Source organism: Abramis brama, assembly GCF_963993115.1.
Source record: "Abramis brama genome assembly, chromosome: 14".
NCBI classification, from domain to species: Eukaryota; Metazoa; Chordata; class Actinopteri; order Cypriniformes; family Leuciscidae; genus Abramis; species Abramis brama.
Window position 1 is genome coordinate 27849195 of NC_139976.1, and position 12788 is coordinate 27861982.

The 12788-nt window shown below is 33.1% G+C and overlaps 1 protein-coding gene across 1 annotated transcript in view; it reads right to left on the minus strand.

The window, feature by feature from the left end:
• Window positions 1-8665, minus strand: part of cmn (calymmin) — a gene marked incomplete at its 5' end in the record, with an annotated part of 28660 nt that extends 19995 nt beyond the window's left edge. Inside the window, 12 exons of the mRNA XM_084135737.1 lie at window positions 928-984; window positions 2393-2440; window positions 2733-2783; window positions 2894-2950; window positions 3063-3110; window positions 3390-3437; window positions 3720-3755; window positions 3901-3948; window positions 4057-4098; window positions 4937-4978; window positions 5752-5799; window positions 8593-8665. Of these exons, the coding sequence (XP_083991863.1) occupies window positions 928-984; window positions 2393-2440; window positions 2733-2783; window positions 2894-2950; window positions 3063-3110; window positions 3390-3437; window positions 3720-3755; window positions 3901-3948; window positions 4057-4098; window positions 4937-4978; window positions 5752-5799; window positions 8593-8665 (598 nt within the window). The remainder of the gene's footprint in view (window positions 1-927; window positions 985-2392; window positions 2441-2732; window positions 2784-2893; window positions 2951-3062; window positions 3111-3389; window positions 3438-3719; window positions 3756-3900; window positions 3949-4056; window positions 4099-4936; window positions 4979-5751; window positions 5800-8592) is intronic.
• Window positions 8666-12788: the final 4123 nt, after the last annotated feature.

Sequence of the window (12788 nt, forward strand, 5' to 3'; positions counted from 1 at the left end):
ATTCATCTAAATGGGGCTAAACTAGAGTTGGTGTATTATAAAGACATTTAACTAATGTGCAGTCATACTAAATGTGTGTGGATATCATATTTTACAGTGGCTTTGAATGCAGCTTATGCAACTGGAATTTAGAGCCAAAACTGTTTTATAATAGTAATAATGTCATGCTATTTACCATTAGGCTTGGCTCCTTGTACATTTGAGGGTCCAGCTTTAGCACCATATCCTTTGAAGCAGACCCAAAACATATAAGATTCAAAATGATACGGAAAAATCAGACAAGGAAAAAAAAATACACAAAGTACGCGTTACACATACACAAAAATAGTTTAATTAGAGAAAAGTACTTTAAACAAGTGTAACATCCTCAGTTCTTTTCAGAATTCAGTATTATTTTCCACACTGTAATAATTGCACTAGAGCTGGTGACATCCAGTGTATTACCTGTATTAGGTTGGTTAGCTGCACCTCCATTAGGATATCCTCCATATCCTGAACAAAACCAGTCCTAAATCAGTTTAGAGGTTCTCTAGTTACCTCAGTTTACAATACAGGCCTTTAGTGCTTTACCTCTAATAAAGAATTCCTCCACCAAAAATATACATTATTAATGTAAATGGGGCTACACTACAGTTGGTTTATTGATAAAGAATTCAATTAATGTACAATCAAAAGTGTTTGTATATCATATATTACAGTGGCTTTTAATGTGGCTTGTCCAACTGGAATTTAGAGCCAAAAACTGTTTTATAATAGTAATGATGTCATGCTATTTACCATTAGGCTTGGCTCCTTGTCCATTTGAAGGTCCAGCTTTAGCACCATATCCTTTGAAGCAGACCCAACACACATAAGATTCAAATGATATGGAACAATCAGACAAAGGAAAAAAATGCACAATATACGCATTACACAAACTTAGTTTACCTGGCTTAGGTCCCTTGGTTCCACCATTAGGATACCCCATATTTTGAAGAGAAGAGCCTAATTAGAAGGAAAAAAAAAAATACTTTAAACCAGTGTAAGATCCTCAGTTCTTTTCAGAATTCAATACTTTCCACACTGGATGTCACCAGCTCTAGTGCAATTATTACTGTGTATTACCTGTATTAGGTTGGTTAGCTGCACCTCCATTAGGATAACCTCCATTTCCTGAAGAAAACCATCTCAAATTAGTTTAGAGGTTCTCCAGTTACCTCAGTTTACAATACAGAACTTTAGTGCTTTACCCATAATAAACAACTTCTTCACCAATAATAAAGTTTATTAATCTAAATGTGGCAAAACTACAGTGGCTTTGAATGCAGCTTATCCAACTGGAATTTAGAGCCAAACACTGTTTTGTAATAGTAATAATGTCATGCTATTTACCATTAGGCTTGGCTCCTTGTCCATTTGAGGGTCCAGCTTTAGCACCATATCCTTTGAAGCAGATCCAACATACATAAGATTCACATGATATGGAACAATCAGACAAAAGAAAAAAATAAATAAATAAAAATAAACAAAATACGCATTACACACACAAAAATAGTTTACCTGGTTTAGGTCCCTTGGTTCCACCATTGGGATACCCCATATTTTGAAGAGAAGAGCCTAATTAGAGAAAATAACTTTAAACCAGTGTAATATCCTTAGTTCCTTTCAGAATTAAGTATTTTCCACACTGTAATAATTGCACTAGAGCTGGTGACATCCAGTGTATTACCTGTGTTAGGTTGGTTAGCTGCATCTCCATTAGGATATCCTCCATTTCCTGAAGAAAACCAATCCTAAATCAGTTTAAAGGTTCTCCAGTTACCTCAGTTTGCAATACAGGCCTTTAGTGCTTTGTCCCCTAATAAACAATTCCTCCACCAAAAATATACATTATTAATGTAAATGGGGCTACACTACAGTTGGTTTATTGATAAAGAATTCAATTAATGTACAATCAAAAGTGTTTGTATATCATATATTACAGTGGCTTTTAATGTGGCTTGTCCAACTGGAATTTAGAGCCAAAAACTGTTTTATAATAGTAATAATCACATGCTATTTACCATTAGGCTTGGCTCCTTGTCCATTTGAGGGTCCAGCTTTAGCACCATATCCTTTGAAGCAGACCCAAAATACATAAGATTCACATGATATGGAGAAATCAGACGAAAAAATAAATAAATAAATAAATAAATAAATAAAAATAAACAAAATACGTATTACACAATCACAAAAATAGTTTACCTTGTTTAGGTCCCTTGGTTCCACCATTGGGATACCCCATATTTTGAAGAGAAGAGCCTAATTAGAGAAAAGAACTTTAAACCAGTGTAATATCCTCAGTTCTTTTCAGAATCCAGTATTTTCCACACTGAAATAATTGCACAAGAGCTGGTGACATCCAGTGTATTACCTGTATTAGGTTGGTTAGCTGCACCTCCATTAGGATATCCTCCATATACTGAAGAAAACCAATCCCAAATCAGTTTAGAGTTTCTCAGTTACCTCAGTTTACAATACAGGCCTTTAGTGCTTTATTCCCTAATAAACATCTTCTCTACCAATAATACAGAGTAGTAATCTAAATGGTTCTAAACTACAGTTAGTATATTATAAATTAATTAAATGTATGTGCAGTCAAACTAATGGTGTGCAGATATAATATAGTTTACAGTGGCTTTGAACACGGCGTATCTAACTGGAATTTAGAGAGAAACACTGTTTTATAATAGTAATAATCACATGCTATTTACCATTAGGCTTGGCTCCTTGTACATTTGAGGGTCCAGCTTTAGCACCATATCCTTTGAAGCAGATCCAACACACATAAGATTCAAATGATACGGAAAAATCAGACAAAGAAAAAAAAAAAATTACACAAAATACGCGTTACACATACACAAAAATAGTTTACCTGGTTTAGGTCCCTTGGTTCCACCATTGGGATACCCCATATTTTGAAGTGAGGAGCCTAATTAGAGAAAAGTACTTTAAACAAGTGTAATATCCTCAGTTCTTTTCAGAATTCAGTATTTTCTACACAGTAATAATTGCACTAGAGCTGGTGACGTCCAGTGTATTACCTGTATTAGGTTGGTTAGCTGCACCTCCATTAGGATATCCTCCATTTCCTGAAGAAAACCAATCCCAAATCAGTTTAGAGAGTTTAGGCAAAGGGGGAAAAAAAAACACAAAATACGCATTACACACACAAAAAATTGTTTACCTGGTTTAGGTCCCTTGTTTCCACCATTAGGATACCCCATATTTTGAAGAAAAGAGCCTAATTAGAAAAAAAAAAATATATATATATATATATAAACCAGTGTAATATCCTTAGTTCTTTTCAGAATTCAGTATTTTCCACACTGAAATAATTGCACAAGAGCTGGTGACGTCCAGTGTATTACCTGTATTAGGTTGGTTAGCTGCCCCTCCATTAGGATAACCTCCATATCCTGAAGAAAACCAATCCCAAATCAGTTTAGAGGTTCTCCAGTTACCTCAGTTTACAATACAGACCTTTAGTGCTTTATCTAATAAACAACTCCTCCTCCTCCACTTTACAATAGGTCTTGTTTGTTAACATTAGTAAATAAATCAACAAACATTAGCTAAAATGGAGCAATAGATTTTTACAGCATGAAATTAACTAAGTATTTTTTATAGTTTGTTCATGTTAACTAATGTGAAACCTTATTGTAAAGTGTTACCTTAATCTAAATATGCACAACGTTTACCTGGTTTAGGTCCCTTGGTTCCGCCATTGGGATACCCTGTACATTGAAGAGAAGAGCCTAATTAGTGAAAAATACTTTTAGACTTGTTTAATATCCTGAGTTCTTATCAGAATTTAGTACTCTCCACACTTTAATAATAACACTGTAGAATCAAATCTATTTAAACATCCAATATAATCACCTGTATTAGGTTGGTTAGCTGCACCTCCATTAGGATATCCTCCATGTCCTAAACAAAACCAATCCCAAATCAGTTTAGAGGTTATACGGTTACCTCAGTTACAGACACATTATATAGTTGATTACAGAAAAGGAAGTTGACAAAATAAAATTCTACCTTGTTTGCTTTGTGTCTTGGTCGCCCCACCATTGGTGTATCCTGCAGAAAGTGAGGTGAAAAATAATTATATACAATTAAACCTAGAAAACAGTTATCAAAACATTCATAATGCAAACATAGTGTAAATACTAATGTGGTTAAAGGATTGTTGCTAATGTGTTACCAGACTGTTTTACATTTCTAAATTTCTTTAGCAATATCAAATGATAGTTTACTGCCAATTTGTCAGATTTTGTATTGAAAATAAGCAGTGCTAAATCTTTAGATTTCATTTAAACTGACTGTGTTTGAAAAAGAAAAATGGTTCTTCTGATACTGCCTAATAAAGGTAATGTAAAAATAATATGCTATTCTCACACATGCACCTCATACTATCTTACAACCATCCCTGTAATCAATACATTTTACTTCCACTTATGAAAAAAACATTTTAACATATTAACATAGAACTAGAAGTAGAACTATTTGGTTGGTATTGGTATGTACAAATGTACTTCATTTGGTGGTCTAGCTTATTTGGTTCTTGATATTTACCCCAAAACTGACCACAGTCTCCTAAATTCTTCAGAAATATACCATGTGTTCCACAGAAGAAAGCAAGTAAAACATAAGACCTTGCAGGATGACCTATAATCTTTAAGAGAATATTAAGATACGACTTACCTAGACCAACTCCTTTTTGGGGATGAGCGCCCATTAAATTGCTGTAGCCTTCAGACAACATTAAACAGACTTTTTAATAAAAAATAAACACACAATGACAACAGTTGTATATGCTGAAACAAAACACAATGGTGTTTGTACACATTCTTAATGGGTACATTTGCACAATCTGTATGCACAAACCTAACACATTGACTCTTAAGATTAAACTCACCCCCATAAGACGGTGCTCGGTAGCCGTTCCCATTCCCATTACCTGTAACAATAAATTACAGGAATGTAGTGCAATTGGAGTTTCTCTCTCACACACACACACACACACACACACACTCGTTGACAATGCAATCTCTAGCTCCTAACCCTATAAAGTACAACGAAGCATGAAACATTACTCTAAATATACCCTTAACTTAAGTATGAACTTATCCCTAAAACCAAGTCTTGACCCTCAAACAGGCCTTTAAACAGTGTTGGAGAAAGTTACTTTTAAAAGTAATGCGTAAGTAATGTGTGTTTTTTCACACACACTGTTTAAAACTCAAACTCACAAAATAGTTCCTCTGATTTTAAACAGGTCCTCACAAAAATAGTTCACACACACACACACGCACCATTCCCATGACTGTTCCAACTTATAACAATCGAAAAATATATGTTAAAAAAGGAAAACCTGATTATGTACTGTTTATTATGTACCATCCATCCCAGAGAATCCAAAATAATCAACGAAATAAAATGTTCAAATTTACATAAGTATATGAAGAGACAGAAATATCCTTGTTAAAGAAGTTTCCTTGATATATGTAAAAAAAAAATACTTTTTTTAAAGTAATAAATAAATTTTATAAAACAGTAAACAAAACTTCTGTACATGCACACAAATAGATATGCTAAATATAAAATATTTCAGAAAGCTAAATAAAATAAAACCTTAACTGATTTATCGTATCACATTTTATATGTTATGTTATATTTATTCACAAAAGATCAAAAACCAAGTATATTAGTATAAATTCTGTTCTTGCTTACCATTTCCTTTCATATTTGCAGAGTTGCTATTTGGACCCACACCATAACCTGAAAATACAGATATATAGGGGTTATCGCATTTTTCTAAGCTGAATATTTGCAATACCAGAAAATCATGTTAAAAATTGCATGATAATTTCACAGACTGTTGTTTACTGTACATCAACATAGAAAGATTGATATTACCTCCTGGTGACATTTGTACTGCACCGCCATTTGGATTTTGAGGTTGGTACCCTTAAATAAAAAAGGAGGTTATCCTCTGACACGACAATGTACTGTACAATATTTAATTGAACTTAAAGAATCACAAAAATCAATAAAAAAATAAAATAAATACAAAAATTAAATGTCAACAAACAAATATACCTGAAATTTATGGAAGCTCTATTGTTGGTTTAGAATGTATACAGACACGTCACATATTGCATCATTGCTATATAAAACCATAGTATATCGATAAATTGCTTTATACTATACTTTTGTCATTTGAAGTTAATGATGGATCTATTATGAAACTGTTTCCATTAACTATTTTCACAGGTAACGTGAACTAATATAACTGCTGCATCTTACAGTACACTGTTGTCTACATATCTTAGACACATGGGGGAACAGGCAGTTCCTGGAGACAGCAGGGGCGAGAGAATAAGTTGAGCAATTCTGTGCAAGTAATACAATTATATTCTCACAGGGAGATGTTAGATTCAGGCATTGCAGGGGAAACTCACTCACTTTGCTTTGATGTTAAGAAGCCCTTGGCAAGAAAATAATGTTTCACAAAATATTAAGAAGTTTCAGGAATTGAAATGCAAAACAGATTTTGGATGTTTAATTCTGCGGGCAAATTCTGATTATTAAAAAAAAATGTTTTTTAATGAAAATAAAAAGAGTTTAAATGAAAAATCTTGTATAAGTACATAAAAAATAAATAAAAATAAATAAGTAAATGATTTGCTTCTTTTTTTTTTTAATCATCAAAAGTTAATTTAACCATGTGTTTCTTAAAGGGCTGAGAATCAAAAAGTTATGTATGAATTTATAGGATTCTGTAAGTAATCCTCATATTATATATTGCCGACTGTACTATCAAGTTTTTTTTTTCTGAATAGACTTTATAAATAAAGGTAAAATCTTCACTCCAACTGATGTTTCCCCACCATTTTACATTTTCCCCCTCAACCGCTTAAATGACTTTTTATACAACACACAGTGTTTCTGTTACTGTCCAAAGCACATGAGTATAAGGCACATGATTGGGTGTTTGTTGCTAAGCATCTAGCCATAACATTCGAACACAGCATTGTTTCACACTGTACAAGTTTGGCACCGCAATGTGGGATTAACACCTCAAAAACTGTGCAGGGTTTAAAGATAGTTTACCCAAAAATGGAAATTCTGTCATTTACTCACCCTCAAGTTGTTCCAAACCTGTATGAGTTTCTTTCTGCTGAACACAAACAAAGATATTTTAAAGAATGCTGGTAATCAAAGTTGATGGACCCCATTGACTTCCTTATGAAAAAAAAAATAAAATAAAAAAATACTATGGAAATCAATGGGGCCCATGAACTGTTTAGTTTACCCATATTCTTCAAAATATATATGTTTTCATTCAGCAGAAAAAAGAAATTCATACAGGTTTGGAACAACTTGAGGCTGAGTAAATGACTTTAAAATGTAATTTTTGGGTAAACTATCCCTTTTATAACTCCTAAAATGCAGCGCTAAGCCCGCTTCAAAAATTACAAGGTTATTTTACAGGTTATTTGAATTATTAAATCTTATGAATTTCTTAACCAAATTCAAACAACATAAGGATTGTTGTTAATCAGTCAAACCCTCGAGAGCAGTACAGATGTTTTCCAGGACCTGATATGGATCAAATCCAGTGATCAATTTTGTACTTTTAAAAAAATAAAAATAATGGGGGGGTACATGGGGGTTCTGGGGTTTTTGTTTTCATCATCATTACTTTGCCCTGCTGATGGTCATACATGTGGCAGATAAATATAAAAATCATCTGACTGAAATCATGTAATTGAAATAACTGTTTCTTCTTATTTTTTCTCTTATCAGTTATGCACAATAGGGTTTCATGTAACATCTTACACATCCTCTATATTTTAGTATTAACCTCAGCTTGTGGAAAGCTAGTTGTGATGAACTTTGATTCATCATGTGGCTTTTTTCTTTACCCACTGTGTTTTCAAGGTGGTTGCCACTCGCCAGTATATTATAAAGGTTAAAAATATATATTTTATCAATTTGGTATATTAACATTATTTCAGTTAATCAAATATCAGTTTTTTTAAGTTAATTTAGTAAATTTAGGTTAAACTGTAAAACTTAAAACGTTGCTATACCATATTTTTTTTACAGTAAAGTTCTGGCAACCACAGCTGCTTTTTGTCTCTCTTTTGTGGGTGTGACACGCTCGTAAAGACTTTTCACTTCTACAAATCTTTATGAAATGCTTGAGAAACACTGTAACCGTTTATGATGCTGGTTACCACCAGCACTTACAAAATGACAATCCTTAAGTACCATCACAAATCATCCATAATGTGTCCATACATGCCTTAAGCTACAACATTCGATGTGAAATGCCTTTCTCTGGTCATTTCTGGATAAATGGGAAATATTTTTCTGGTAACATCTCAGAAGTCTTTATACTAATTAGTTCTACACCAAGAACAGACCATAAACCTAATTTGTTCCTCAATAACTTAAGGGAAAAACTCCTGTAATTCTGTAACAGACACTCAAAGCAAAACAACAATCAAATCCACACAGATTTTAAGTACTTATGAGCATTGTTTTCTCATCAAGCATCCTTACCTGTGCCACCCTGAAGTGTTACTTTGGTCATCCAGAGCAATAACATCATCCTTAGAAGTGTCCATTTCAACATTGTGGATAAATCTACAGGGGGAAAAAAAACAAGGAAAACAGAAAGAGACAGAAAACCTAACCCAAAGCATACAGGGAACAGCTCATAGACAGAAGAGTCGTAAGTTCTCCACTGAGCTTTTAAACGGTTTTGAACGCAGTGGCACCTCCTCTATAGGGGTCATCCAAAAAAGAGACTTCTGGGGCCTCATAAAACTTTATGTTCCTCACCACATGTGCTAAATAACTACAGGGTTGATACTAAATGACACATGTGGCATTCTATTTCTTCTCACATTATATACATCACATTATCTACAAATAAATCAATTCATGTCCAATTAATTATCTTTTTTATAAGTTAGTGTGTATTTAGTGGAATCATGCAAGTTCAGCAGTTCATTATCACGAAGTTGCACTTAACTTTCCTTATTTGACTTACCTCTTACTTGATTTTTCTCTACACATTGGTTTATTATTCTGATTTCAATTGTTAATTTTGGTAACACTTTATTTTACTGTCCTTTTATATTACATGTTGCCTACTTATTGTAGTAATAACAGTAAATTATGCATAATCACATTCAACTAACCCTAAACCGAATTATATAGTAAGTACGTTGTTAATATTACTCAGTACTTAAATGTATAGTTACACTGTAACAAGGACAACTTAAAATAAAGTGTAACCTTAATTGTAAATTGAAATGTGTTTTTATAAAACCAATGTGGTCACCAGATAATGTTTCTATGTGAATGTTCAACAGAGCAAAAATACATCCATCCAAACAGCAGTTCACTGTATGCTCTTCAAATAAACCATTATATCTGCACTAGCTAGTGAAAAGGCTTATGTCTGGCACCGAGTTTGAGGAGACTCCGTTTATAGGTTTGACTTGCAGACGTAGAATAACACCAGCTGACAGTCAGACACTATGTAAACTATGAGTCTTGTCACTCAAACGCCAATACATTTGAAACACAATGAACAAATACACAGGGTTCCAAGTCAATAACATTACACAAAACCAGCAGGTTTCGATGCAGGTAAACTGAATGGCTATAGCCTTTCCAACAATAATAATAATAATATAATAAAATAAAATAAAGACAATGCACAAGATTTCGGTAACACTTTACAATAAGATCTCATTTCTAACATGAACTAACAATGAGCATATATATTTTATTTAAAGCATTTATTAATCTTTGTAAAGGTGAGTAAAATATAATTGTTCATAGTTGGTTTATTTTAGTTCACAGTCCGTTAGCAAACTAAACTTTTGATTTTAATTATAGGACTATTAGTATGTTTAAATTAATATAAACTAAGATTAATAAATGCTGTAGAAGTATTCTTCATTGTTAGTTCATGTTAACTGATTTAGTTAACAAGTATGAACAAATGAAACCTTATTGTAAAGTGTAACTGATTATATATATACTTCACAAATGGTTCACAAGAAAGAATTAGACTTCAGTTCACTAGAGAGAGAGAGAGAGAGAGAGAGAGAGAGAGAGAGAGAGAGAGAGAGAGAGAGAGAGAGAGAGAGAGAGAGATATTAAGTTTAGGATGAAACCAATTCCTATAATAATTCGAACTTTCCTATAATGACATTGTGCTAGGTCACTATATTGTTATTGGCAGCTTTGAATATAACCACTGAATATAAAACTAACATCCTAAAGATTTCCTAGTAATTACCCAGATTGTGTCATGTGGTTTCTCTGAGATTACTCAAATGAGTTTATTTTCCACACTGCGTACACAGCACATTGCATGCTCCTTTTCTGAAAACAGCCTGAGATGACTCCCTTTCAATATGGAAAGACAGCTCATGAGAAAGTAAAACAATGTGGGTACACCAGAAGAAAAAAAAACTCAAGAGTGTCTCACTTTAGGCTGACATTCCACACACAGGACCAAAATCCTCATATCAAGAGGTGAAGGAGAGTTGAAAGCTTGACCTTTAACCCCCGAACCTACTCTTTTCCGATACACTTTTACGCATACACTGATATGTCGAATTACATCACCCTGACTCACCCTAAAACACACAAAGGAGTTCTCTGTGTTAGTTAGAATGAAGATGTGACTGATCTGAAAACTCAGTGCAGTAAAAACAAGCAAACACAGGCTGAAAGTAAAATACTGTTGTATGATTCACTTCTAAAATCGCTTTAATTAGCTGGACAAAGAGCTAAACCAGAATATAAAAATACAAATTAGGAAATGTATAATTCTGAAAAAAAAAAAAAAAAAAAAAAAAAATTCTGAAAGAATTCTTGAGTGAAATCATTGTCATTCAGTTAAAAATGCCTCTGCTATGTACTTGTATCTTCATCCTGACTTTTCCAAGCTACTTTAATCTGAAACACTATACACTATAATTACCAAAGAAGGGATGCTACAAATATATAGACCATCTTCGGAAACCATTCAAAGCCACTCAAAATAATTTAACAAAATTCTTGATCCTGAAGGTGCATTCAGTAATTTGGTGCAAATTGAAAGTTTTACATATTAAGAAATAAAGTGTGCTTTTGTGAAGTGTGTGACTGGTGTACACTCACATGAGATACAGACTGTATTCAGGTTTATATATATATTATATATATATGGTTATTGGCAAATTGAATATGGCAAAATACAGAGAGGTAATTTCAATATGGTGTGGGTCACTCCTATATAAGCAGTGTTAATTAATTACTAGTTACCAATTACCTCTTCAACAGTGTAATTAGATTACTTTACCAATGACTCTCTCTAAAAAGTATTTAAATACTTATTACTTTCTAAATCCCATATCCACCTCGAACCAGCTGAATACAAGGATAGACATGAAACTGTTTTTTGAGCAGTGGGTCTCGAGGACTGGAGTTGAGAACCACTGGTTTATACCAATCCGATTTCATGGCATTTCACAAGGTGGCTAATTCGTACGAATTTGTACGAGTGAGGTTGCGATCTTCATATTATTATTATTATTATTACTACTATTATTAATATTTTTTATAAATTATGAATATTGTTGTTTTTTTTAACCCTCTATCTGCCTGATATTATATCTTGTTGCCTCTATTTGGGTTTTACATTATAACAAAAACAGCATGTTGTGTCAATTTTGTTTTTTATTCACATGGCACATTGTAGCAATAATTACAGTGCTCTAACAACAGAGATTAGCTTAATACATTAATAAATAACAATTGAACGATGTAGATGTAAGACCAAGTTTCAGTGAAATATTTTCACAATCCTCTATGATGTCTTTACATCCTTCATTATGTGTATTCTGAGAGGTAGTTTCTCTCAGCAGATGATGAGGTTATGATACGTGACAGCATCTGAAATACACAACTGAGTTTAGAGTTATATTGTGTCTCTTCCAATTGATCATGTAAAAACAATTATGTTCATGAAGGTCAAAATTAGCAAAAATGGACAGAATGAGAAAAATGGAAAATTACCATGTTAAAAGGAAAAATTGATATAAAGTCATGGTATAGCTTTAATATTTTTTGTGACCGTTTAGGTTTAGGCATTGGATCATAAATTCCATATCGGTTACTTAGGCTAGCCTACTTTGTGGAGAAGAAGAGTATCCTTAACTGAATAGAGCTGCTCACACGTTCCTTACATCATGTTCTGTTAAACTAAAACGAAAGACAGACATGATTGTTACAATTTTTAAAGTTATAATTTATAGATATTTAAAAAAGAAAGAAATGGTTTACCTGTTGAGTATGTTGACAGTCTGTGTAACTGTGGTTGTACAGCTGAGCTCCAGAAAATCAGTAATGAGGAGGCTTTGACAGTTACAGATTTGAAAAAGAAAAAGGCGGGAATAAAGAACCCTAAAATCTAACACAAATAACCATTTCAGCATATAAATGGTTCTTCAGGACGATACGGTACTAAATAGAACTGTTACTATGTGTAAGAACCTTTAAAGAACTATCATTTTTTAGAGTGTAAGTAATTAGTTACACCACACTGCTCCTAAGCTGTGGTTTCTCACTAATCAGAAAGCATTATCATGCTCTTTGGCTCACATCTCTGTAGATAAGCAATGCCATTTGTGTAGAGTAGCACTGTTTGGTGATGCAAAGAGCAAAAATTTATGGAACAAACGTTAATTTTG